Source organism: Rhinolophus sinicus, linkage group LG13, assembly GCF_036562045.2.
Source record: "Rhinolophus sinicus isolate RSC01 linkage group LG13, ASM3656204v1, whole genome shotgun sequence".
Classification (NCBI taxonomy): domain Eukaryota; kingdom Metazoa; phylum Chordata; class Mammalia; order Chiroptera; family Rhinolophidae; genus Rhinolophus; species Rhinolophus sinicus.
This window is the reverse complement of record NC_133762.1, coordinates 17,733,784-17,761,190: the sequence shown is the minus strand read 5'-3', so window position 1 is coordinate 17,761,190 and position 27,407 is coordinate 17,733,784. Positions and strand designations below refer to the sequence as shown.

At 54.3% G+C, this 27,407-nt stretch overlaps 1 protein-coding gene across 5 annotated transcripts in view; it reads left to right on the top strand.

Annotated features, from left to right (window-relative positions):
• Positions 1-27,062, top strand: part of OSBPL2 (oxysterol binding protein like 2) — a 43,264-nt gene extending 16,202 nt beyond the window's left edge. For 3 of the 5 annotated variants that reach the window (XM_074317669.1, XM_019753395.2, XM_074317668.1), the window contains exons 2-14: positions 1,403-1,576; positions 5,021-5,165; positions 7,656-7,731; positions 11,677-11,811; positions 12,522-12,619; positions 15,902-16,084; positions 17,620-17,727; positions 18,412-18,501; positions 20,375-20,498; positions 22,072-22,200; positions 22,927-23,050; positions 23,870-23,960; positions 25,396-27,062. In XM_074317669.1, coding sequence (XP_074173770.1) covers positions 1,540-1,576; positions 5,021-5,165; positions 7,656-7,731; positions 11,677-11,811; positions 12,522-12,619; positions 15,902-16,084; positions 17,620-17,727; positions 18,412-18,501; positions 20,375-20,498; positions 22,072-22,200; positions 22,927-23,050; positions 23,870-23,960; positions 25,396-25,498 — 1,443 coding nt within the window. In that variant the 5' untranslated portion in view covers positions 1,403-1,539 and the 3' untranslated portion in view covers positions 25,499-27,062. The remainder of the gene's footprint in view (positions 1-1,402; positions 1,577-5,020; positions 5,166-7,655; positions 7,732-11,676; positions 11,812-12,521; positions 12,620-15,901; positions 16,085-17,619; positions 17,728-18,411; positions 18,502-20,374; positions 20,499-22,071; positions 22,201-22,926; positions 23,051-23,869; positions 23,961-25,395) is intronic. The other 2 variants (XM_074317670.1, XM_019753396.2) reach the window with 1 other exon arrangement.
• The last annotated feature ends 345 nt before the right edge of the window (positions 27,063-27,407 follow it).

The window sequence follows — 27,407 nt, the reverse complement described above, 5'->3', positions numbered from 1 at the left end:
TGTTGTGGACTAGCTTTCAGAAGATCGTGTTGACAGCCCCAGTGGTGACCAGTTCGTGGCTTTTCCAGCATCTTTGCGCACCTGGGACGGAAATGTACCGGTCATGTTTCCGTCTAGTACATGGTAGTGGTGCTCAGATTGTTCTGTTGTTACGGGGAGCCTCTGGGGTTCACCCTGGGTCTTGTGATAGCACCCCGGTAGCTTCTTGCTGCCTGCGGGGGGACCCCAGTCCTGGGTTCAGCCATTTCTCTTCCAGGGAACCCTGGTTCCCTTGAGCGGCCCTTGGAGGGCTAAGCAAATTGCTGGCAGTTGTAGCTGGGTCCTGGCGTATCAGAGAATTCAAAGTGAGTGATAATAGCTTCTCCAATTTGCAAAGGAGAAATCCTGCACCAGTGAGTGAGGCTCTGCATGGGTGTTTCCAGAAGCTGCACGGGTGCCCGATTCCCTGGGCCGGGTGGGAAGCTCGGAAAGAAAAAGGAAACTCAGAGCCTTTCCAGGAAGGAGGGTTGGAGAAATTAGTGCCAGTTTGCGGTACAATGTGGAAGCTCATGAGTGTGCTGCAGGGCGGAGCCCAGACCTGAGCCACTTTGCAGGTGTCACGAGGCCATGCAGCCACTCCAAGGACAGAGGGTGTGTCCCTGCCCCTTCACTGCTCTCAGAACTGAGGGAGAGCCCTGGGGCCCCCTCTTTATGTTGCTAACACAATTAAAGATAGGGCTCAGCTTACTGTCACAAAAAGCCAAACTTTGGGGACAAGGTTGACCTTTTCCTCAGGCTCTTGCCATTTAGAAAACGCTGCTCTTCCTGAGAAGTTAACATGCATGAGTTCTGCTAAAATATTGAGCTAAAACAATTTTGAGAAAATTTAAGTTGATTTCAGTTTGTGCTGATAGCAGCTAGCCTATTCAGCAGTCTTAATTCTCAGAATTGAAATTGGGTTAATGTTGATGTGAAACAAGTATTTTAACATCATTTTCCATTTATTTGTAACCCTTTGCCTACTTCTGGCAAAGATTTGCACCGACCTTCAGCACAATTCCTGAGACATGTTTGAGCCCCTGATGTGTAAAAGCCTCACTGAAACTTACCTGTTCATGTGACTTTCCCCAAATTAATCATTTTATCATTTTTTATACGATAGTAGATAATGATTTTCAAATAAAAATAACTTCCAATGATGATTACTTATTAGCTACTATTCATTGATGGATATTTGTATAATAAATGTTTCCTCTGATTTATACTTTTCGAAATCATGCATTTGTTATGAGATCATTCATTTTATTTTTTTGCTTAGATGTAATTGAGATTGATTTCAAGAATGATGAATGGGTTTTGAAAAATGTCTCTAACCCGTAAAACTTCGGAAAGCTAAGTACACCCTAATGTTCCCCCTCCTCAGATCTTCACTGCCTATTGGATTTTTACAAAAAAGGCTGCTGGTGTCAGATTGCTGGCAGTGTTGGTGTAGATCTGGTGGTGATGATTCAGTAGACGACCGCAGACCCGCTGGCCGGCGAGGGAGCCTGGGGCTGAAGGATGAACGGGGACGAGGAATTCTTCGATGCTGTCACAGGTGAGCGGACAGAGAACTGGTGCATCCTGCTCTCAGACGGAGCCTTGGTTTGGGACGTGAGGACGGCTCAGGAAGCCCACGCAGGAGGGAGCCATGACATGTGCCCAGTCCTGGCTCCCAGTTTGGTGACAGAGCTCAGCTTTGGACCATAGGAGATAAAAAGAAAGGGCAACTGGGTTTTAGTCTTTCAAAGAGTTGCTGTAGGGTATAAATACTCAGAATTCAGTTATTTTTTGCTTTTCCCATGGCCATTGTAAACAGCAGCTCGCGCCTTGTGGTGTACGCCTGGCTGGGTGTGTTTGCATGTGGGGGGGGGCAGGTGGGGCTGATGGGGAGGGTGGGACAGTGGGCCTGCAGGTCACATGTGCTTAGAGCAGCCCCTCCCCCATGGCTGGGAGGACGCCCTGGACCCCCACGCAGCAAGTACAGTGGTACCTCAGTTTTCTAACGTGATCCGTTCCAGAAGGCCATTCGAGCTCTGTAACGTTCAAAAACAGCCGACAGGTAGGCCTCAGGATCTTGCACTCAGCGGAAGCTGCGTGACGTGTTTGACTTCCGAGGCGTGTTCGAACACTGAAGCATTTACTTCCGAGTTTACGGCGTTCGTAAACCGAAGTGTTCGTCAACGGAGACGTTTGAAAACCGAGGTGCTACTGTGTAGCCACAGTAAGCTCGGAGGCCCGAGAACACGCTCCATCCCCACGGTCAATGGGTGGAGGGTCATCTTGTGGTTCCTGTTGAGGACTCTTCTTGGTGGACAGAGACTCCAGGAGACTACTGTCGTCGTTCCCTCCTGAAGCAGCGCAGCGGCTTTGAGGTACCACTGCGGGCCTGGACTTCAGTGATGGTCTTTCCAAGTGCAGTCAGAGGGGCCACGTCTGTAGTTACTGCCAAAACGACCTGGTCCCCAGCACAGCACAGGCTGCTTGCTGATGGCGGGCACTGTCCCCCTGGACACACCTTAGCAGCATGCTCTCAGGGGCGGTTGTCACGCACTAGCCGAGAGCTTCTCCCCGGGGGGATAGGCAGCCCCGATTATTGATTTATTCCTGTCGGAAACCCCAGGAGAAGGGGGCACTGAGTACAGAGCCATCAATCATGCCTGTCGCCTGGTCGCCGTGCCCCAGGAGGTGGGTCTGTGCAGCCACCTGCTCACGCCTCAGTCCTCGTTTGCAGCTAACCTGACACTCAATGGGATGGTCAGGGTCTGGCCCTTGGGCCACCTGGCTCTTGCAGGGTGGCTGTGTCGTAGCCCAGACAGCCCAGCCTCGGCGTGACCCCTCCTCCTGGGAGCCCCATGCGAAGTTCCCTGGGAACCAGTGTGACTGAGACCCCTGGACCACTCTGAGCTTCTCCCAGGGATGTTTTCCGGAGAGGCCTGGAACCCCACGTAGCACAGTGTTTGGGGGGACGCTGTCTCCACCTGTCCGCACGGTGGCACTTCTCCGTGTGGACCCAACAGAGAAGGGAAGAGGCAGCTGTCCAGGTGCAATAATGTGTCACCTCAGTCCTTTGGTTCCAAAACGAATCATGGGAAGAGCAATACTGAGTGTCCCAAGGTAGTGAAATGCCGTAGAAGATGCAGTGTCCCCACCACATCCTTGCCCAGAGCGGTGGGCTCACCTTGGAACTCGAACATAAAAAGTATTTAAACCCAGCAGTTATTAAATGTGTGACTTCAACAGGCAGTTCCTTCCTCCAAGAATCTGTACTATTAAAGTGAAAGGTTTTAAAGTACATGAAAAACATGTACAGACTGAGGGCTACAAAAATTCACACACTGTCCTGTTAAAGTGGGTATCTCTGGGGGTGACCGGTTATTAGTTCAGTTGGTCAGAGCTGGTGCTAATAACACCCAGGTTGCTGGTGCGATTCCGCATGGGCCACTGTGAGCTGCGCCCTCCTTAAAAAAAACCAATGTGGGTGTCTCTGAGTGATCCGATTGCAGATGTTTTCAGGTTTCCCCTTTGCGCCTGTGGATTTCCTTTTTTCTACAATAAGTACCTATTTGCATCGGCTTCATTTGAGGCAGGGCTTCAGCATGAGTGTCGGTGACGTGTGGCCTTGTATCCGGGCGCGGTCCAGCTGTAATTTAAATGACCTGTCTACATAAATGTCTTAGCACTGAGGGAGGTCCATGCAGACCAGACACCCGGGCCAAAGCAGGGGGCACAGTCCACAGGACGGGCGTCCTTAAGTTGAGAACCTGCTCAAGCTCAGTTTAGGGTGGGGGTGAAGTAGCTGTTGCTTTCGGGAACAGTAGCAAAAAGTAGAGGTAACAGGCTATGTCAGGAAAGGGATCATTTAGGAGGTTCATTTTTAATATATCCTTTCAAAATTATTGTGCAATAAATCTCCATGCTACGTTTTGTGAATCTGACCATATAGAAGGTTATGAAAGGAGATGTTTTTGCTTATTCTCGGGGAAGCTTAGCCGCAGATTGGTTTACGTTTTGGGGTCTGACAGCAATTAACCCCCGGCTTTGCGCCCTGGGCCTTGCCGTCCTCTCTGTGAAATGAGGGCTGTTGTGGAACCCTGAAGTCCTGTGGGCGCCATGTCCCCCAATAGTCGAGGTCATCACCGAGCAAGTGCCAGCAGTCCAGGAGCGCCCTCCCGCAGCTGGAACGGAGGCGCCCCAGCGGCCGCAGCTCCCCTTGTAGCTCTGGAGCAGAAGCTGAGTATTCGTTCCACTGGTGTACTGTCTGTGGCGGGAGGAAACGTGTTCTCCTTTCCCCCCAGAGTCGCCTGCTCTTTTGAGAGAAAACCCCCTTGGTGGGAAGGGTCATGGAGCATGGCCTAGTAGGTGGCTCTTACTGGGGTAACTGGATGGTCCAGGAGAACATACTCGGCTGTGTTTCACTAAGTCCCAAGTAGTTCATTTCCCCCAGGTTTCTTGTGCCACCGACTGCTCCGTAAGTTGCACCGATTACTCACTATTTCAGTGACTGTCCTGCATCTGATGGGTTCTGGCAATTGCATGGCGCAGGGTCCTCGTGCCGTACGAGTGAGTTCAGCGGGTTGGGGCTTAGAACCAATGCAGAGCGTGACCGCGACCTTGTGCAGAGACACCTGCCGCCCCCTGAAGAGGGAGCTGAGTGCTGGGGGCGGCCCGGAACGGGGAGGCGCTGACGACAGGCCTGAGCCACTGTCCTGGGCCCAGGGCTGTACCTCGGGCCAGTGGACAGTCCCCTCCAGGCCTGTATGGAAGCTGCAGTATTTGGAGTTCAGATTTGAGTGGGTATTCTCGCTCAAGAAGCTCCCTGCAGTGTCCCTGCCTCTCTGCTCTTTCTGCAGTCCCTGGGAAACTGATGTAATTATGCCAAAGGTGTTCATAAAAACCATTTAGAGCTCCGGGTATTCTGCGCAGTCAGGATTCTTGGAGGCAGACTTTTTTTTTACCATCTAAGACCTGTGAAAATTACCATTCTGCTTGTCTTGTGCAGGCTTTGATTCTGATAACTCTTCTGGGGACTTTTCAGAGACAAATCAGCGAGTCACTGGACCGATTCACGTGGACACCAGCCAAAGTAACGGGATTGGAAAAGCTGGGGAGAGGCCCCCTCAAGAGAATGGGATTCAAAAGCACAGGTATGTCGTCCCACACGTGTGTGTTAGAGTCTTCCAGTGTATCTGTAACGACCCCCTAACACGCCGCAGGCGCCCCTGCAGCGCTCAGAGTCATGAGCGTCACCCAGGCGGGCCCCTCCTGACAGCACCCAGCGCCTGGTCAGCCAGAGATTTGCAGACGCGCTGCCTCTCCTTGGCTGGAGACCAGTGATGGCGCGTCTGTGACTAGTGGTCCCGTCACCCATAAAATGATGGAGATGGCCATCCCTGCCCGGCCTGGCCGGGCGGCCTGAGCACAGGGGGTGACCTGGCGCCATACACGCGGCCGGCGCTGCCGACGGGCGCTCGGCTGAGGCTGATTTCCGGCTCATCTGTCTGCGCTGACCTCTCACCACTTTGAGTTTGGACTAAGAGTTGTTCAGTGCTGCGAAGCTGCGTTCCATTTTCCTCCCCCAGCGTGTCACTGTCACACAAGCAGAGTCCGGTGCCAGTGACCTGAGTGTTCCTCAGCAGAAGTGGGATCACAGGCCGGCCAGCTTGTCAGCTGGCGGTGGCCCCCCGAGATGACGCTGGTGGGGAGATGGCACCGGTGGGAAGGCGGCTTCCGTCCTCCCCACACTGATTTGCATTTTGGCGCCAGCCAGCCCTCCAGCTTCACCCTGACCTGCTGTGAGCTCTAGACCCAAATGCTCACCTACATCCCCACTCACGCCTGTTCGTTGGCACACGTCCTCCTGCTCAGGCGGCCTGGCCACCAGCAGACTGGGCTCTCCCGGGCTGGACCTCTGTCATCAACCCTCCCCAGCGTCCTGTGACTTTGGTCTATAGCCAGGTGACTGCAAGTCAGCCAGGATGCCTCCCTCCTCCGTCCCTGCCTGGTCCTGTCAGCCAGCTCTGATGCGCTGGCCTCTTCAAACATGCCTTGGGACGCTGCCGCTCTCCTGCCTCCCCTGTCACATCCCGGTCCAGTCCACACCATTCTGTGCCTCCGGCAGTCACCCTGGAACTGCGTCTGGACCCCCTCCTCCTCCTCCATGCTGCGGGCAGTCATTTTTCCAGAGTACAGTTCTGACCCGTCACTTAAAAGTCTCGGGCGGATGTCCACGTAGTCCCAAGCCATTGCTGACAGCACCACCTTTTCTTTCACAAGTGCCTCAGTTTGGACAGTGAGCTCGAAGGTCCCTGCTAGGACGAGAGCCAGCAGCCTCTCCTCCCGCCCTGGCCCCTCCCCAGTCAGAGCTCTGCCCCTGCCCCCCTCTGTCCATCCCCCTCTTCAGTGCCTACTGTTCCCTCCGGTCGCCATGCTCCCTTCCCTCCTCGGGGCACCCCTGCTCCCGACTGTGAGTGTTCCTTCCCATGTCATTTCCAGCTGCCTTTTTCTCTCCCTCTTATCCCACCCCAAATAAACAGCGTGCCCTGACTCAGCTCCCCTAATGTGACATCCCTGATGGAGAGCTCAGGTCCCGAGCAGGCGAGGACATGTCCTGAAGACCAGAGTGCTGGGGGAGAGGTGGCCCCACCACGTCATGGGCCTCCCATTGCAAATGCAGACACCACTTGACAACTGCTTACACAAAATCGGAATTCCACAGGGAAACCCAAAGTGGGTTCTGGAACGCAGGGTGGCCGCGGGGAACCAAGGCCCCACATAGCGCTGTCTGGGCCACACTGCTCTCCTGCCAACCGGCTCTGTCTGCAGTGCACGGGCCGGCGTGCCTGCCCCAAACCCCGACCTACGTCCCACTCCGGTGCCCTCCCCCGATGGAGCCAGTGTCTCATCCAGCCAAGTGCCCAGGAGGGAGATCAGAGCCCCCCTTGGGTCAGGGGTCCCTTCATCTGTGAGCAAGTGTCATGGTGCAGACATGGCTGTGGGCTTCCCCTTGTAGTGGCGGGGAAACAGCCTGAGACGGATTCGCTCAGGAAACACAAACACATGTTTAAAGGGGGTTGAACAGCTGGTTTCCGAAAAGGTTTTCTTAATTGGGTCCCTTTTGGTGTCCTCCTGGCCTGGCCTCTGTCCGTGGTCCTGCTGTGTTCCACTGCCCCTCGGGGAGGGACCGATGACCTTTCTTCCTGCTCCTCTGGGGCCCTGCCCCCAGCTCTGTGGGAGGAAAGTCGGCTGTGTGGTCACGGGCATTATAGCCCAGGAGGCCGTCCAGAGTCCATGCAGAAACCGTCCTTTGGGACTTCAGCAGGTAGTCTTGTTTCTCCCCAGGCACTGCAGAACGGAGTTGCTAATGTTGAGACAGAAAAAGGAGAGGGAAAAGTGGCCTTGAGGGTGGCCGGTTGGCTCCGTTGGTTAGAACACGGTGCTCTTAACAACAAGGTTGCCGGCTGGTACCCGCGTGGGCCACTGTGAGCTGCGCCTTCTGCTTGAGTAGGAGCTGATGGGTCCTGGACAAACACACTTAAATAAATAGAAGTTTAAAAACAAAAGTGGCCTTGAGCAGAGTCATCCGTCGTAAGCAGCTCTGCTTGGGCTGACGCCTGCTGTCCTCTCTCACCGCTCAGGACGTGCTTGCCGGCCCCCATGTTCACCAGGACCGACTTCAGTGTGTGGAGTATACTGAAGAGATGCATCGGCTTGGTGAGTCCCCTGGGCCCGGCGGCGCCCGCAGCTGCACCGTTCCTGGGCGTTCATGGCCTCTGCGTGTTTATAAACGGCACGAAACAGAGACAGTGAAGTAGCAAAGGCGCAGATGCGAAAGGGGAAGGGTGAAGAAGCTAAGTTGTTACGGCCTGTAGGAGGCAGTTCCGTAGGCTCCACTCTGGGCGTTCCCCTCGGGTCTGTGATGTGCTCCGAGTCAGCCGGCTTCTGGTGACCCGCGTGAAATGGGGGCTTTCTGGGGTTCCCGGACACGCTGAGCGTCCCCAGCCCATCCCCACGGGGCTGCCGGCCGAGCTCAGATGCTCAGAATCTGTAACAGAAGGAAGAGTTGGGCAGCTGGTGTCCAGAGGCCATAGGTTCTCGTTTGCTGGTCTTTCCTGACTGAGAATCCTGCTGTGACTCTGGGGAGGGGCACCCCAGGAGCACGCAACCCCTGCTGACTCTCCCATGGCCTTGACTCCATCCTGCTGCTGCGGTTACTTTTTGCTCTTCTCCACTCCAGTCCTTTGTTCCCAGAGGAAACTTCATCTTTCTTTAACCTTTTTGTTTTGAAATAATTTTAGACGTATAGAAAGTTGTGAAATAGCACTGTGAGTCCTGTAAACTTCACCCAGCTTCCCATAATGTCACCATCTCACCTATGACTGTGGTGCAGTGACCAAATGAAGGGCGTCTGTGGGAATGTGACTGCTCCCTGTGCCACACACGTGACCTGGCTTTCCCCGCGTTTCCTGACGTCCTTTTATTGGAGGACAGTGTTTAGAGACCAAGATGTGGCCGCTGGTCGTGCTCACCAGGCCTGGGTGGCAGTGCCCCAGGGCTCCCGCAGACTGGAGACCTCGTCTGCACCCTGCGCCCTGCTTGCACACACACACACGTCTGCACACCTCTCTCAGCGCTCTCTTCAAAACCATGTTGGGGAATTTTTCTGAGCGGTATCACCTCCTATATTTTGACTGACCAGTTCAGGTCCAGACAAAAGTGTCTGACGGGATCTGTGATGAACTCGACCAGCTCCTTGATCCTGACCCTTCAGAAGTCTGGTACCAAAAGCATCTTTTCCACAGTGACGTCATGGCAGTGCAGTCCCCATGGGACTGACAGATTTACATTAAAGCTGAATGGAAATACGGGTTGGCCTGTTCTCAGAGCCACCGGGCAAGGTGACCTTGCTGGGTCACCCTGCACCACTGGACACATTCGTCACTTCCCCCTTGAGGTGCTTATCTCACTGCACACCTCTAAGGGGACCGGTGGCACCCTCTTCTTACTACTTAGCTCACTAAACAAGAGCAACAACGAGTGAACAGAGTTTCCAGCTGTCGCTCAGGGCTGCTTAGGCCTCAGCCAATCCCCACCACTTCCCTCCCTGGTGTTCCAGCGGGTTCCAGACGTCCTTCTCTTTGTAGATATTTCTTATGTGTTGGACAGGATTGGATTCTTTTTCAAGACAGCCACAGCACTGTTCTCCTTTAAAAAGAACAGTGCTTTAGTATCACCAGGTAGCCAGCTGCCCCAAACCCGTTCTCATGGGGTTTACGTCTGTGGGTGGACCTTGTTTGGATCCTGCTGTCCTGAACCTTTTGTTGCTCTTCGGAGTTTATGAGCTGATGCCCAGCGCCTAGACCCACTCATTCACTGTCACTGTTCATTCATTCCCCGGGCTGCGTCTGCAGTGAGGAAGCCCCCTTCCTCTGCTGTGAAGGTGGTTTGCATAAGACAGTAGGGCTGTGAGTGCTTCTTCCTGTTTGTCAGTCTTCACATGAAGTGTCGGGCTCGCTAGCATCACCCAGCGTGGACAACATCGCCAGCTGGTTTGTCTCGTTACTTACTTTTGAAATCAGGGCATTGAGCCTATTTGCTGTTGCAGGCCGTGGCTGGTGATGGCCGTGGCTGGTGAAGGCCGTGGCTGGTGAAGGCCGTGGCTGGTGAAGGCCGTGGCTGTTGCAGGCCGTGGCTGGTGATGGCCGTGGCTGGTGAAGGCCGTGGCTGGTGAAGGCCGTGGCTGGTGATGGCCGTGGCTGGTGAAGGCCGTGGCTGGTGATGGCCCCTCCAGTGGCCCACTGTCCTTTACAAATGATGCTCCTGGCTCGTGCTGTACTTTATTGTCTGGCACCTGCAGTCAGCCACCTGTCCAGGGAGAGGACTCCGGACCACATCTGGGCGGGCCCCAGGCAGCCGCTGGATTGGTCTTGTTTCTGGATCTCCTGAGGGGAGACACTTAGGAACCGTGTTTTGATTTGTTTCAACGATGCTTCAGATCTGGGGCAACAGGCTTTATGGAACCACCATTGTGTGTGTGTTTCTCCCACACCGACCGTGCTGCAGGTACTGGATGGGGACTGGCGCAGAGCTAAGGGCTCACTCACTGTGTCCCCACGCGCTGCTCTGGGGAGCACCAGCTCCGCCGACAGCCGCGTGTTTACCAAAACGGTGGTCTGTTGGCTTCTGTGGCTCTTTTGTGACTAGTGCATCTCCAGCCACTGTGCTCGGAGGGCGTCTGCACTGGCTCCTTCACTGGGGGGGCTGTGCCCGTGGGATTTCACGGGCTCATTTGTTTCTTTTTATGCTTGATGCATGGAGGTTGCTTTTCTAAACTTAGTTTTGTTTTCAAATTGTAAGTCCAAAGTTAAATCTCCCAAACAAGATATAGTCCTAGATCTATCTGTCTGTCTGTCTGTTTATCATTTATCTATCCATCCATCCATCCATCCAGCTCCCTGTCCCTGTCCGCTCCCTCCTGTACTGTCCCTTCCCCAGAGGCAACCATTACAAAATCTATAGTCTGTCTTACCACGCCACCTGAAGTTGACCGTGTATATCTCCTCCCCGTTTCTTTGGGTGCACGATAGGCCCCCACACCTTTCTCCATCCACGGCACGACGTAGCTGCTTCTCATTCTTTTGGTCCCTGCGTTGTGCTGCCTCTGGGGCGTCCTGTATTTACTGACCTGGCCTGTTGTGGGGCATTTGGGTCATTTCGGGCCGTTGCCGTGTGTTTGCTGGAGGGTCTCTGGGATAATCTGGCACCTGGACCCCAGGATAAGTGAATGTGCAGTTCTGATGTGGTGAATTCCCTGGGGTGGGGGTGGAGGGTGTCGCACTTGCAGTGCCACCAGCAGGCGTGGGGCAGGTGAGCAGCTGAGCAGTGGAATGTCACGTCGCTTTATCTCTTCCCTCCTGACGTGAGCAAGGCCAGCGTGGCTCCTGCGCTCAGGGCTGCCTGTGTTTCTTTCCCTCCCTCTCCTCCGGTGCCCTCTGCCCTCTGGCCCCTCACCCTCCGGTCCTTTCTGACACCCTGCCATGCTCAGCAGGCTTTTTCCTGGGAGGTCCTTTGCCGTATTCCACTCTGTCAGCATCTGCTCCATACACACCAGCTCTCAGTGCCCTGTCACACTGTCCCTTAGTGTCCCCCTCAGCCTCTTCCTGGCTCCTGCCCTGCACTACTCGCTCTGCCCACCTGAACCTGAGTGCAGGTCTCAGAGGGAAACACTGTGGCCAGCTTTGAAAGCCTCTGGGCGCAGCACACCGGGCCACATTATGGAATGTCTCACCTGCCTGGTTAATGAGCCATCACCCCTGACATGCTGGGAAGCTAATGACTCTTTTGAATGATGCTTTGGGACCATCAATCTGGAGGTGGCCTGAAGGACACGCTGGAGTTGGGGGCAGGCCACTGGAGGTGGCCAGTCAGGGCGCTCCTGCACTCTCGGTGGTCTGGAAGGGGGCGGTGGGCGTAGACAGAGGAGTGGGGCGGAGCCATGGCACAGGCAGTGGGGGGGGGGGGCAGCGGCTTTACCTTCCAGGGGTGCTCCCCCATCGCTGGGGGGTTCAGACCTGTCCAGGAAGGGGCCCTCCATGCGGGGCGGGAGTGGGCTGTGCTTCCTGGGGACGGGCCCCTCATGGTCCTCGCTGGCCCTTGCAGGAGCTGTCCAAGATCACCATGCCCATCGCTTTCAACGAGCCCCTGAGCTTCCTGCAGCGGATTACGGAATACATGGAGCACGTGTACCTCGTCCACAAGGCCTCCCGCCAGCCCCAGCCCCTGGACAGGATGCAGGTGGGTGCCAGAGCGTGGTTGTGAGTGGGTGTGACTGGCCACGTCACGGTTGGGACCCGGCCCCTGCCTAGTGGACGTCTGGGAGGGGAGCCAGCAGAGCTGACCCTGAGTGTGGGTGCTGTCTGTCCTGCCCGGCGGCCGTGGTCTCACAGGCCTGCATGTCAGCCCCTCCTGGGTTCTCTCAGCAGCACTGTCCATGTGGGCACATGTGTGTTCCCTGTGTGTGCGTGTGTGTGCGTGTGTGCCACATGTGCACCTATATGCATGTCATGTGTGTCCGTATGCACGCACATGTGTGCCCACATGTACATGTGCACCCACCTGCCCAGGTGCACATGTATGTTGTGTGTGCATGTGTGTGTACCCGTGTGCATGTGTGTTGCATGTACCTGACTGCGCGCATGCGTGTGTGTGTGCCTGTGTGCGTGCACAGCTGGGACAGACAGGCTGCCCTTGCAAAGGGCCTGCAAGAAGTCCAGGCGGGGGCAGTATAAGCAGCGGGGAGTTCCTGCTCCTCTGGCTTAGAGGAAGTGGTGAGTGACAAAGGCATCTCCTGGAATCTCTGTAATCTCAGACATTTACACGTAGAGGACTGAACAGTCACCAGAGAGTAAACAATGACCCAGAGAATCTCGGTGCCTGAACCGCCCTGCAGCCCTTGGCTCCCGCCTCCTGCTGGAGACCCGCTCACGCCTGTGTGTTGTTTGCAGTGTGTAGCCGCCTTTGCGGTGTCAGCGGTGGCTTCCCAGTGGGAGAGGACTGGCAAGCCGTTCAACCCGCTCCTGGGAGAGACGTACGAGCTCATCAGGTAAGGCAGGCCCCTCACAGCCTGTGCGCTGGGCGCTCTGGTTGACGGTGGGCCGGTTCTTCCAGCAGCGTGGCTCTCTCCACTCTGAGGAGTTTACTGAAGGGCCTGGAAGACCGTGGGCGAGATGTTTCACGTATGAAGAATGTCATGTCAGGAGCATAACAAAACCCTAGTGAGGAAAAACAGTTGAAAATAGGACAATGTTTTCAATTCAGGAATGGAGAGAGAACGTATGTGAATGTGCTGGACAGAAGCGTAGGGCCGTCAGCTTTGAGCTAACGTGGATGTCGGCCCCAGTACACACACTTGTCCATTTCCCAGAGCATCAATCGGTGTTGTGCAGGGAGCGGGTGATTTAAACAGAACCTACGGGAGGCCCTGCTCCCAGCCTCCTGACCACGTGCAGCCTCGCGTGGGCTCTTAGGCGTGACCGGTGCTGTGGCACAGTGACCCGACCACACCTTATCTTAGGTGCCACTGAAGTTCCTTCTGATGGCGTTTCTCGTGGGAAGCTTCAGCAGCCCCTCCTGCCCCACCCCCACCCCCAGCGTCCCCCCAGTCCTGGAGCCCAGCACACACACCAGGGACTGGACCCAGGGCAGACTGGCCATCTGTGGTGCTCGCCACCGACCTCACTGCCCCACAATTATCTGTGCGCTAGCTCGCTCAGCGAGAGTGCCACCCAAAGCACAAGGAAAGAGTTCACACACAGCTGTGTTGTGGGCTCACCGTCGTCAGGTCACAGAGTGAGCACAGCCTGGGCCCGGGCTCCGAGAGCGTTTGGTGACATGTGCAGTAGCTTTTGTTCCATCCACTCTTGGTCCTGGTAGGAGCCTGTGGGGACATTTTATTGGACAAAAGTTTGTTTTTAAGTACAAGGGCATGCTCTCTCTCGAGAATGTGTAAAATTGAGAAAAGTGAAAAAGACTAGTCAGACATAATCCCATGAAAGACAGTGTTAACATTTTAGTAGATTTCTTGGGTGTGTGTGTTTACGTGATGTGACATGGTTAACTTGTATCCTTTTTCGTTTAACACTATGCCACATTCATTTCCCCCACGATATTAAAACCTTTTCCTAAGTTACAGTATTTTACTGATACCATGTGTGTTAGCATTTCTGCCTGTCATAATTTATTTTGTGGCATGTTTTCTTTCTTTGGTAAAATAAAACAAGGGTGTTGGTGTGATCAGTGGCCTCTTGGGTTCAAAGAAGTGTAGTTTCTTTGAAATTTCTGACTGTGGTTGCCGGGTCCCTTGTCCCATGTGTTAGGATGACCTCGGTGAGGAAACGGTGGTGGGATCTGGGATGTCAGTCTGCTTACAACAGGCAGTTTTCAGGTGTGTAAAGAGGCTGAAGGTGTGTGCCAGCTCTGGTTTCAGACCACGGGGGGGGGGGGGGTCAGAACGTCATCTGTAGGGCTGCAGGCCGGCCTGCACGTGTGCAGTAAATCACTCCCGGTTGGGCAGCGACATTAGGGCCGGAGCTGTGAATTCTAATCTGGCTTGGCCTGGACACTGCCGCTACTGCCCGATATCTGGCCCTCACTGCTGGCCTGGGAATGTGACTTCACTGGCCTTGAACGGTGGAACAGCTGGGCTTAAAATCTCATTACCTTGGAGAGAGCTGGACGTGTTAGGATGCCACCACTGGGCTTCTCCATAAATGACACGGGTTCAGCAGGTGATGTCACAGCAAGAGGGATGGTAGGGGCAGCCCTGTATCTTCAGTTTAGAAATGGGGAGGTGAAGCCCAAATGAGGGAAAGACTTGCCCCGAGAGTCAGTCCTAAGGGAATCTCTGTAGTGAATTGACTAGAGGGTTCTTTGTAGGTGTTTCTCCTGAGCAGGTTTCTTGCTCCGGCCCACATGTTTTCGTGCCAGGTTCAAGATGCTGACCTTATCTAGCTTTTAGCAAGTTATTACAATTTTAGTTTATTAAAGAGCATCAGTAAAATATCTTGAGGGGCAGCTGGTTGGCTCAGTTGGTGAGAGTGCAGTGCACGTAACACCCAGGTCGCCGGTTCGATTCCCATATGGGCCAGGGAGCTACGCCCTCCATAAATCAACTAGATTGAAAACAGTGACTTGACTTGGAGCTGATGGGCCCTGGAAAAACACACTGTTGCCCAATATTTCCCAATAAAAAATTAAAATATATATATATCTTGAAAAGAGAAATCAAAGCATAATATGAATAAAGTTCTAAACAGCGGGAAATAAGCAATACAGATTAAAACAATCTGAACAGTCCAAGTGCCGATGGTCGTGTGACAGTCCTAATTTTTCACCTCATCCAGGAGCTTCATTCTGGATTGGACTGAAGTGTCACAGACTGATAGAAAAAACTAACGTTCTTTCTAAACCAGTATACTTGGTTTGTCATGTCTTAGTCCCCAGGTCACATGCATGCCCAGTGTCCCTGCACATTAGGCACACAGGACCTGCTCAGTCTTTCTGTTTGGGGACAAACATGACCAAACCAAGTCACTCACTGATGTCTCTGTGTCCTCCCAAATTGCTCCGTAAACTAAAAATAGCACTTTCTTTTCTTAGACAAGTATTCATTTTGTAAATTACATACCTTGGTAGGCAACCTTTTAAAAATCTAATTTTCAACTTTCCTTCCTCTGTAATGATTGGAAATTCAGATTTCAGTTAAGTTAGTAATTATGTGGTTTAGCTTTTATAATTGCTAATGACTACAACTGTAGGTGTATTCACAGTTCCGGAACAATAAAAAAAATGACATTTTTATTGAAAAAGAGTGCACCAAAATCCTATTTCCTGGCCAGAAATACCTCAGGGCATAAGACATTTTATCGCAAAACTTCCAGGAGCCTCAGACGAAGGCTAGAAAGGAAACCCGTTTCGGAAAGGCTGGAAATTCATCCCTCTTGGTTTTGGGCAGTGGGCATCTCTTGAGACTCAGTGACAGTCAGGTCTCAGGCCTCTCAGTCCCTGGTTCTGAGAGGTGCTTGGAGACCTGCGTGAGCTCAGGTAGCCCCGTGGAGGCAGTTTGTGCGTGTGCGTGTGCTGTCGCATCAGGCCAAGTGTGACATCAGAGCAGGTGTTGGATATTTCTGCCACCGGTGGCAGCAGGTGTGGTTCCCAGTTGCCAACGGCTCTCCCCGACACGAGGGCCTTCCACTCGCACGAGCGTGTGCCATTGCGGCTGCACCGACAGGGCCACTGGGCGGACCTTGTTGGGGCTGCTGTCACTAACGTGGCTCCTGCTCTGTCTCTCCTGCTCCCCTCCTTTCTCTCTCGTTTTTGTACCTAGGGAAGACTTGGGGTTCAGATTCATATCCGAGCAGGTCAGCCACCACCCCCCGATCAGCGCATTCTATTCCGAAGGCCTCCATCACGACTTCCTGTTCCATGGCTCCATCTACCCGAAGCTCAAGTTCTGGGGGAAGAGCGTGGAGGCGGAGCCCCGGGGCACCATCACGCTGGAGCTCCTGCGGTGAGTGTGGCCGCCTCCCGCAGACCCAAGGGGCAGGAGCCCGTCCTCACTGGGAGGGAGGCTTCCTGGGCTGGCGGCCCAGGCCCTTCTGCGGAGGCGGCAGAAACCTTGCAGTCAGACCGTTCCCCCAGGTACCCAGTGGGGCTGGCGCTCCTGGGAGGAAGTCCTCCGTCGTCTTTCCCACGGGGTCTGGACGTGCTCTGGTCACTGGTCAGAGCTGCGTGCCGACCCCGCTCTCGCAGCACCAAACAAGCAGTGTTTGTGTCTCCCGTGGTGTCCGGGCAGCGGGACCTGCACAGGGTCCCGTGAGGTGGGCCAGGCCGGGTCCTGGGGAAAGCATCTGCTTCCACAGCAGTTGGCACTGGTGTCCCTCAGAGCCCGAGACCCAAGGGGAGAAGTCTCCAAGAGGGAAGCCACAGCGTGACCCAAACACCTCCCCTCCGCCCACCTGTGTGCTGTTGGTCACTCAGACCAACCTTGGCCTGGGCGGGAGGGTTTGAATTCCAGGACGTGGGGAACATGGAGGGGCCGTCCTCAGGCTGCCCCCACACCCATGCGACCTGAATCTAAATGCTGATCCGATGTTGATCAGACACTACGAAACAGAAACGGAGTCTCTAGCAGTCGCCTGCAAAGCCACTGCAGACGCAGTCCAGGCTGCGGCCAGCAGCCGCTTCCCAGGTGTGAGGCTGGCTGGGGAGCAGTACCCCGGGGCAGGCAGGCATGGAGTCTTGTTCCCCGTTGGGCTGGCTTGGATGGTTGTCAGAGGTCCACGAGGACCTGGGGGAGCAGGCTCTCCCCAGTCCCGCCCCTGCGTCCCACGGCTGGTAAGGTCCCCAGGCCCAGGAGGGCAGCCCCTCTGGGAAACGGGCCTGTCCCAGTGGCCTTTGCTTTTGGGAGAGGCACATAGAGATGAAAAGACGCACACCTCACTGAGTAATGTGTTTGGATTACACCTGGGAAATTCAAGGAGTTGCAACTATTTGTCATGAAATGTTTCTACACCGAGCTGCCCTCTGCCCTTAAATGTGGCTGCTTTCCGCAGCCTCCCTCGGGACATAGGTCCTGCAATCTCACTTCCTATCTGTGGGGGCTTCTCTTCTCCTTGGGTCAGGCCACTGGGGAGCATGAGGAAAGGTGTTCGCAGTGTGGGCCAAGCCACAGGCCACCCCCCGTCCTGCTGTGCCCTGGCCCCCAGCTCCCCAGGCTGCGGCTGGACCGCGTCCCATGGGTGTGTCTGCTGAGGCCGTTCTGCGGGCAACTTGACAGGAGAGCTACTCTCTTTGTCTCTGTGTTCTTTATTGCTTATGAACTTGTCTTGACATTCAAGTAGAAAGCTTTGTTGAGGCTACAAAGGGAAGAAGACATAAATTTCAAACGAATGCTAAATAAATAGCCACTGTCGGGGGAGTTCAAAGCAGTGTTCTCTCGCACAGGTTTTAAGGCAATTATGGTTCAATTCCGTCTGCTGCCTCGCTTCTGCGTCGCGGTGTCTGCTTTGCTCTCTGACTCGTTTGTTTTCTGGCCTCTGACAGACACAATGAGGCCTACACCTGGACCAACCCTACGTGCTGTGTGCACAACGTGATCATCGGGAAGCTGTGGATTGAGCAGTACGGAACAGTGGAGATCCTGAACCACAGGTAACGGCCGACGGCGTGTGGCCAGCGCGGCAGGGGCCTGACAGGCCACACCGCTGCCACCTGCACGTGTCTGCCCCGCCCCACGGCTTCCGGACAGGGAGCCCCGGCCCAGCCCTGGTGGCGGGACCTGATTCCGGTGGTGCTGAGGCAGGCATGTTGTGTTGGCACTTGTCTTGTTTTTAGTCACAAGAGTTATTTTGAAATTTTAAACAACAGTAAACAATGGCGATTCCTGGGCGAAAATATAGTGGCCATTCTCAGTTATTGTCCACTGTCCAGTCTGTCATTCTTTATTCCTGGACATTCACAACTGATTGGCTTTGTTTTTTAATAGCTTTCCTGAGATATAACTTACATGTCATAAAAGCCCTCCACTTAAAGTGGACACTTCAACGATTTGTAGTAAATGTACTGAATTATGCAGCCGTCACCACAGGCAGTGATGGGACATCTTCCTCAACTGGGAAAGTGCCCAGTGCCGGCCAGCGGGGCCCCGGCAGCCTCGCGTCTGCATGGCTCCCTCCCCTCCCGCGCCCTCCCTCCTCCCTCCTCTCTCCCTCCCTCCCCCTCCCTCCCCCCCTTCCCTCTCTTACCCTCTCCCTTCCTTTCCCTCCCTCCCCCTCCCCTTGCTTTTTCTGGATGCTCCTATCCCACAACAGAAGCCTGTGTTTGTTTTTTCCATAGAACTGGAGATAAGTGTGTGCTTCACTTCAAACCATGTGGGTTGTTTGGAAAAGAGCTTCACAAAGTGGAAGGACACATTCAAGACAAAAAGTAGGTCCGCATCCGGCTGGGTTCCCACTGTGCTCCTGCAGCACGTGTGCGCCTTGCAAAGGACGTCGTTCAGCTGTATGTCCGCTCATGGTGCAAAGTTATGGCTCTTGTTTGGGAGAAAACATGTCATTATTGAGCATACGAGGGGACAGAGGAGCAGTTTGCAGTGTCATTTCTAGGCTGGTGAATGATTGGAGCCCGTCCCACCCTCTCTTGAGGGTAAAAGATCTGGGTCTGTTTTCCTTTGGTAAAATGGGCAGGAGGAAAGGAGACCCTCCGAGGAGATGGTGCTGCAGATGTAAACTTTTCCCCTGTTTCCTTCTCTCCACCAGCATCCATCGCATGTTGTCAGACAAAACCCGAGCGTCAGCTTGCGTAAGCGTCATTTTCATTTGACGCCTTTGTTCCGATCCATAATTTAGGGATGTTTACAGTGTTTTTGAGCAGAGAAGTGGTCAGTATCATTTTAACAAATTTTCTGGGTTCCCCCCACCGTTTGGGTTAGTTATTTATGTTTTGGGTCCCAAGGTTCTCATTTTTTCCCCCCATAAGTAATTTGGGCCATATAATGTCACAAGGTTTGGCTCCTAAAATATATACATTTTCAACTAGAAACAAGTTTCCAACGTAAAGTAGCGTGTGCTTTTGCTCAGACCCATTCTGTTGGGTTCCAGAAACCCACCTGTTTAAACAGCCTGGAAAATACCTTCACATTTAAGCCGCCACCCACTTTGCCCATTAAAATCAGTTGGGACTGTGTGGACTTTACAGGACAGCAGTCCTGTTCTTGAGTGGCGGTGACCAGTGCCGTGAGCAGCCTCTCTGGTGGACTCACCCAGAGAGAGACTGCAGCTAGCTGGTCGGTTAGCTGTTCGGTTAGCGGGCCGGTTAGCTGGCCCGTGAGCTGGTCCGCCAAACCGGCTGTACATGAAGAGGTGGCCATGCCCTCAAGGCCTCGCTCAGTAGCCCTCAGTGAGCACGTGCAAACCCTGGTCCAATTTTCGGTTTTTCCACCCCAAATTCGAGTGAGCTCTGCCCTGACACTAGGCCTCTTGGAGACAGAGAGTGTCAGCCAAGCTGTCTCTCCAGAGTAAGGACTTCCCCGCCAGTCCCCACTGGCTGTCCTTCCAGGCTGAGCCGCTGAGACATGCGTGCCCTCCCAGGGTGTCACACGGCTGGCAGGGCAGTGGTCAACTGTGTGCTCTCCCCCTAGGAAGATACACAAAGAAAAGGTCCAACACTTGGCATGGCTCCTTTTGGAACCGGCAGGGAGCTCTGGTGGCTGGTCTGGAAAGGTCTTCAGAGGTTATTGTTATTAAATGAGAAAAGATGGCGGGCAATCAGAGAGGTACCCAACATGTGGTGACAAAGACAAGCAATGTCAGCTGAGCACGAGAAGGCCTGTTTGTGGAATTTCTAGAGAAAGGGCTGAGGAACATGAAAATTCAGTGTATTTTAAAAATCAGATCAGTTCATACAAATTAAGGAAAGGAGCATTATTAGAACGGATCCTAACAGCACATGTAAAAAACACTGAGAAGCCCAGCAGGGGCTGTGTATTACCTAGAAAATATGTACGTCCACACTGTCACTGCTTCTTGTCTCCCCAGCCCTGTCCCCCACCCTTTTAGGTTTCCGAACCTTCGTTTTCTCTTCTGCTTTGGTCTATTAGGAGTATGAATGGCCTCACGTGGCATGATTAGAGATCACACAGTGCAGTTTTCCCTTTGCCTTTTTGTCCAGAGAGAGACTAAGATTTACAAGAAGACAAGCCAGGACGGCCATTTATTCCTCAGGCAGAGTTAGGGTGCGGCATGTTTGAAGAACGGTGGCCCATTGCTGCTAACTTGCTTTGTGACCCCCTTTGATGCAGCAAAAGGAAGCTCTTCATCATCTATGGCAAATGGACAGAGGGCCTGTGGGGCATAGACCCGGCGGCTTATGAGTCCTTCAGGAAGCAGGAGCGGAGAGGCGACCCCCTGAGGAAGGCGAAGCTGGTAAGGCGCTGCTCGGGCACGTGTCCCGGCGGGGCAGCAGGCGGGCGGGCTCAGGGCTTCTGGGAAACCAGTCTGCCTCCCCTACTCCTTCATGGCCCTGCTGGGAAAGGCTGATGCGTAGACTCGTCTATCCATGAAACTGGTCGTCCTGTGGACTCTGGATTGGCAGTGGAGTTTATCTGCCTTCCGATGCTGCAGGCGCTGCTGTTAGAAACCGTGGGTGCAGGGGATCCTGTGTCACAGCGTCTGTCCCCCCAGGCCGGGCAGAATCAGGAGGCACCTCCATTTCTTCCTGGAAACTCCACATTCTGCATACTTCTTAATAAACCTGTCTTCCTGACCTATTAGCCTTCCTGTTAGCTTAGACCTATTAAAACAGCAAGTGACTGTCATTGCTGCATTTTAGTTCTGAGAACAGATAATGGATTCAGCAGTCGGGAAGTAGTGACAGTGGTGCCGCTTTCTCCCCTGGAGCTTTGCAATACCGCTCATCTGAAGACTGTTCCAGAGCTGCAACCAGCAGTGATAGTTCAAAGAGCTGTCATGTTTTCTAGATAACATAGAGCCTCCTCTGGCTTCTCCATGTTTTTCATATGTGCTGTTAGGATCCTTTCTCATAATGTTCCTTTACTTAGAAACAAGTAAAGTTCCATTTAAAGATTCCTTTTTTTTTAAATTTTTTTTTATTGGGGAACAGTGTGTTTTTCCAGGACCCATCAGCTCCAGGTCAAGTCGTTGTTTTCAATCTAGTTGTGCTGAGCACAGCTCACTGGCCCATGTGGGAATTGAACCCACGACCTTGGTGTTATGTGCACTGCGCTCTAACCACTGAACCAACTAGCCTCCTTATTTAAAGATTCTAAGACCTAGAATGTTAAATCCATTCAGCAACGCCTTTTCACGTGTTGGCTTAGCTTCCTTGTTCCTTTTGGGAGCCTGGAAATAAAGAGTCTTGTCCGCATTTAGCTCTGGCACCAACCCACCGACCCGTGGAGCCTGCAGTCAGGTGGGAGGCCTCCAGGCTGCGTCTGTGACATTTAAGTGTTCTCCCCCTGACGGCTGGCTGCATGAATAACCACTTTATTCTTTCTCTGGTCCCCTTCCTGGATTCTGAAAGCTGAATGCGGCCATTGTCTCTTTGTACTGAGATGCGGCCTCCAGATGGAATTGTCTGGAGGTGCTGGGATGCCCTGAAGTCTGCCCGCCGGACCGCTTGCTTGAGGCGGCCTGTGGGAGGGGCTCCATCTCAGAAACACTTCGTCACCCTTAGCTTGGACGGCACAGGCTGTTGTAGACGGTGTCGCCGTCATCGGCTCGTGGTCAGACTCCAGAGCATGGTCTTTATGCTGCCCGCGTGCTCCCACAGGAAAGTGCTGCCCCCCCAGGTGGGGCGAGCTCTGCAGAAGCAGCGCCCGACCCTCTCCTTAAGCTGAGGGACAGACAGGTCACAGACAGGGGGTGTGGTGGCTTCTCTTTCATTAGAGGGCGTCTGGCTGTGCTTAGGGGCTTGGAACTGGTCTGAAAGGCGCTGGCGCCACCCCCCGCCGGCGACCACAGGTGTGCCCTGTTCCAGGACGACGCTGCAGAGAAAGCCGACAGTGACGTGGCGGACGCTGTGCCTGTGGCTCAGGAGACTGTGCAGGTCATTCCAGGCAGCAAGCTCCTCTGGAGGATCAACTCCCGGCCCCCCAACTCTGCGCAGGTCAGTGCCCCCGGCCCCCGCCCACGCCAGCCGCCTCCGTGCATTGTCCCTGCGTCACCTGATCGCACTGAGCTTCTGAGCATGTGCCTCCGAGCTTCCTGTGCCCAGAGCCACTCCCCAGCCCCAGCCGTGGCGTGCTGTCTGCACGAGTCACGGTGACATGTTGACAGGTGACTGACACGCAGCTCTGTGCACACATGGCAGTGTTGTAGCTGCCCCAGGAGGCACCCCAGGCAGACTGGCAGTGGGGCAAGGCCCAGGGGCTGGGGACATGGTGGGGGATGGGGCTGCAGTGACTCCACCCCCACTCTGTGTGATGTGGCCGCTTGTTGAGATAGACTGCAAGGGTGGGGACACAAGCAGAAGGGCAGGCCAGGTGGAAGGCACGGCCCCAAGTCCAGCCATGTGGGGTGCACTCCATCTGAGATTGCTGTCATACCCCAGGGATGTTGGGGAGACAGTCGTGTAAGTCAGGAGTCAAGGGGAGGGTGTGGGGCCCCAGGACGGGCCCCCATGGGATGGAGAGGAGGAGCCCCCAGGGGAGACCCAGGCAACTGCGTCTCAGGCCGGGGTGGGGGGAGCGCCTGCCCTGAGTGACCTCGACGGGAGCGTCTCCAGGGAGCAGGCGTCACTGGCTGGGTTCAGAGTGTGTCTGTGGCTTCCAGATGTGCACAGTGCACAGGCGCGAGAGCCGTCACAGACCCGGTTTCGTGCCCGTCCTTGCAGATGTATAACTTCACCAGCTTCACCGTGAGTCTCAACGAGCTGCAGACCGGCATGGAGAAGATCCTGGCACCCACAGACTGCCGCTTGCGCCCTGACATCCGAGGCATGGAGGATGGCAACATGGGTGCGCCTGAGCGTGGGGCCTCTGTGGGCGCCGAGCGGGAGGAGGGATGCCCACGCCTTCAGCTGCACCAGCGAGCAGGCCTTAGCCCTCCTAGCACAGAGCCCCCAAATAGTCTGTGCCGAGCGGGTTAGAACTCTCCGGCCTGCTGCAGACCAATCCTCCTGGGAATATAATCTGATTACTAGAAAAATGAAATGAAAAAGAATACGTGCAGAACACTAGTCCCTGATATTGTTATTACTAGGTGCATTTCAACAACTGGACATGTTCATGAGAAGTCCCATGGGCTGTCCGTGTGGGGGGCCACTGCTGTGGGCGTCACTTGTCTGCAGCTGTGATGAGACAGTCCTGTGTCCCGCACCTGGCAGCACACGTTGGGGGACCGCTGTGCGGGGTGGCTTGGGGGGGTCAGGGTGAGGAGCCAGCTCGCCCCTTGCTCATTCACGCACGACTCTAGGTCAGGTCAGCGACACAACTCTGGGTATTGTCCCCATGGCGTGTCAGTAAAGAAACCACTCGGGAGGCGGGGGGGCCTCATGTTTGGGATCACTGTGGTCCTGGGAACAGGGCTGCCACAGACCCTGAAGGTCAAGGTCAGATGTAACCAGCTTTGCGAGGGAAATAGCACCGGGTGTGACACACTGTGGGGATGGTGCTGTCAGTGCCCCACTGTTCCCCACGCGGTCGGCAGTGGGGCCTGAGCCCTGTGGTGGGTTTGGTTCCCTGGTGGCAGGATTTACTCTCTGTGCTTCCCTAACAGTGACTAGGAGCCTCACTGGCCACCCCGACTCCTTACCCACACCTGTGCTTGCACCCTAGACCTGGCGAGCCAGGAGAAGGAGCGGCTGGAGGAGAAACAGAGGGAAGCCCGGAGGGAGCGCGCCAAGGAGGAGGCCGAGTGGCAGACCAGGTGAGGCCCCGCGGGGCGTGGGGACAGTGAGGACGCCCCACACCTGTGGCTGAGCAGAAGCCATTCCTGGTTCTGTTACAAGGGTAGCCGGCAGCCCAGGCCTGGCTCTGGACCCACTATGCAAACGGGCTGCATCTCCCAGAAGTGAGTGGACCCCACCAGGGAGAGGCGGCCCACGTGAGACGGGGCCTCACTGCCGCCCTGCCCCTGGCATCGTCCACCCTGAGCGTCTTCTGAAATAGGGCAAGTTTAACAAGGAAACACAGCGTGACTGAAGGAAAGAGATGCTGTGCGTCCAGACACCACGGCCACACCATGGCCTCCCTGCCCACGAGCGCTCCCCCATGACCGTGGCGATGACCGTTGCCGGGCTCCCGGAGGGAGCAGTTAGGTGACGCTGGCTGCTGAGCCTGCTGTCCCGTCGCCTACTGAAATGCCTCACATTACTTATCCTTTGTTGTTTAATAGTCATGATAGGAAAATAAGTCATTTAATAAGGATTCGATCAATTAAGTCCTGCAACACTTAGGCAGCATTTAAATCTGTACATAGAAAGGTTCCGATTCCAGACTTACAAAGCTGGGGTGGCTCAGAGCCGTCCCTGTCAAGCTGGATTCGTTGGAGTCATTCTTTTCAGGGCCCAGTGACATCACCTCGTGACTTTTATGTGACCGACAATTTTAAAACCAATTCTCGATTCTTGGGCTTCCAGTTTCATTTACTATTATGCTTCTAATAGTTTGATAAATGGAATTTGCTTTTATTCCAGAAAAAAAAAAAGGGAAATAGTGAAACTTCATTGTTTTTTAAGTAGTCAATTTAAAAAACATATTGTGAAAAAAATATTTGTCCTGAGAAGACAATTACTTGGACCTTGGGAGTCCTCCCAGCACGCTCCCTGCTAGGCTGCAGGCCTCTTAGTTGTCTCCATGTCCTGAAACAGATGCCTGTCCCGTGCGCCACACAGGTGGCATTGCTCTGGTGCCCGTGGGAACTGGTGGCAGAGACTGAACTGGCTGATCGGATGACCTGGGGTCCCTGTGACCCCTCTGCCCATGATGTGTCCCCTTTCCCCAGTTAATGACACACAAACCTGGCCCACTTAAAGGAGGGAAACTGAGGGCCATGACGGTCGTCACCCCGACAGGCATGGGGTGACATAGGGTCAGCACCCCTGCCCTGCTCACCACCCGGCCTGAGTGTTTTCTGTGAAATCCTCCATGTTTTGTCCGGAGTGAGGCGCCATCATGGATGTTTGTGGGGAGAGCGTTTGCGTGAAAGTGGATTAATACTCCTCAGTCAACGAGGCTGCCCTGGGCCGCGCGTTGCAGATGCACGTTGATGTGACAATGCCCAGTTAGAGGTGTTGGCCGCGGCGAGGCCCCCGGCGCCGTGAGTTGGCGCCTCTGGCTCCCTTACCCTCTTCTGTTTGCAGGTGGTTTCGCCAGGGCAGGAACCCGTACACTGGGACCCCCGACTGGCTGTACGCAGGCGGTTACTTTGAGCGGGATTTCTCAGGCTGCCCAGACATCTACTGAGGGCCTGACTGGCCCGGGACCCGGACACCTGCAGGGCTGGACTTGTCGAGTGCTCCTCGGAGCTTTGGTCATGGCAGGACCAGCCTTTCCAAGGACCGTGTCCACGGAGACAGCGCCATCCCTGGAGGAGGACTTGGTCCTAATTAACTTCTGATTGCCAAACCTTTATGGCTGTTGCCGTCTCTTCATAAAGCTCCCCTTGGGATCATCATGTGTTCATTAAGGTTTGAGAAGGAAATTCTTTAATTCCCTCTTATGTGACAGCAGTTAGCTGGGGCCTGCTTAGCTGACAGCGCTCTCTTAATTATGAAACTTATAACTAAAGGACGTCACAGGAAGGGGACCACTTTCCTCCTTAGAAGGAAGCATCACAGGGTTTCTGAATGTATTTTAAATTTGAACCCGGAATAGGAAAAGGTGGCTCTCGACAGTAGCCCTGTGACGAGCTTCCTGCGGGCGAGGAATCGCTTTCCGAATTATGGTAACACGAACGCAAGGGTTTTCAAAGCGTCAGATTGATAGTTGTCAGATGCTGTATTTTTTACCAGTCTTCAATAATGTAAAGATTACTTTTAAAATATTTAAGCTCAAACTACTTGAATAGTATTTGCCGAAGAGCAAGCCATGCATTACTCGCCAGTTGTGCGCTGTCCAACAGGAAGCGTTACTGTGGCAACCCAGGGTGACCAGAGGCACTGAGAGTTGTTGACCAAAGGCCCCCAGACTGCTCCCAGCATTGAAGGGAGCCCTGGCTCTGGCCATGCCTGTTCCTCTTGTCACAGGCCTCACTGTCACTGCAGGCCAAACCCCTGTCACAAAGTGAGAGTCACTTCCTAAAACATTAGGCCTGTACCCACAGCACTGTGTCCTTGTTTTCCCGCATGCATGTTTAAAATACAGGAGTCCAAGTGAGTCAGCCCTGGTGTGCACTGTGGAGGGTCAGAGCAGAGCCTGCTTCCAGGTGAATTAAAGTTATTGCCTAAAACACAGGTGTACGTCCTTATCAGGTGACTGTTTTCTTTCAGTAGAAATGTCAACACTGTAGATCATGGTACTGCTCTCTGAATCGAAGACAGCCTGCTGTGTGCACACGCACAGGCACACATACACACACGGCACACACATAGGCACACACATGCATGCACACTCATGCAAGGCACACACAAACACGCATACACATAAGGCACATGCACGCACACATGCACGCATACACATGCACATGCACACACGCAAGGCACACATGCACACATATCCTGCACACATGGCACACATGTAGGTACAGGCACACGTGCACACACATCATGCACACACAAGGCACACATGCACACAGCACACACATAAGCACACGTGCACACACGGCACACACACATCATGCACACACAAGGTACACACATGCACATGGCACACATGTAGGCACACGTGCACACACGTAAGCACAGGCACCCATGCACACACACACGTGCACACAGTGGTGCGGAGCAGGGGGTTCCCAGTGAGAGGGTGTCATCGTTGTGTGGCCAGGCTTCAAAATCACATTTGTAATTAAAACACTTTGAAAAGCGAAGACTTGTCCTGAAAGCTTGATTTTGTAGCTTCGGAAACTGGAAGCCACCGTGTTGTGACAGAGCCCTGAACGCAGCACAGGCACACACAGGCGTCTGAGCATCTCTGACGGACGGATTCGGAGAGGAGGTGTTGGAGTGCGTGGTGCTCAGACAGCCCGCGTGCTGTCAGCCTCTGCGACCCGGCCGTGTCAGAGGCACAGCTGCAGGGCACGGGGAGGACAGCTGCATTCAGGGTCGTCCATGTGTCACTCCTGGCCTTCAGTAACCAGCCGACAAGGTCTGCATCCCAAGTCCTCTCCTGAGGTTGGGGGTCCCAGGGGATGGCGGGACGCTGCTGCCACGGT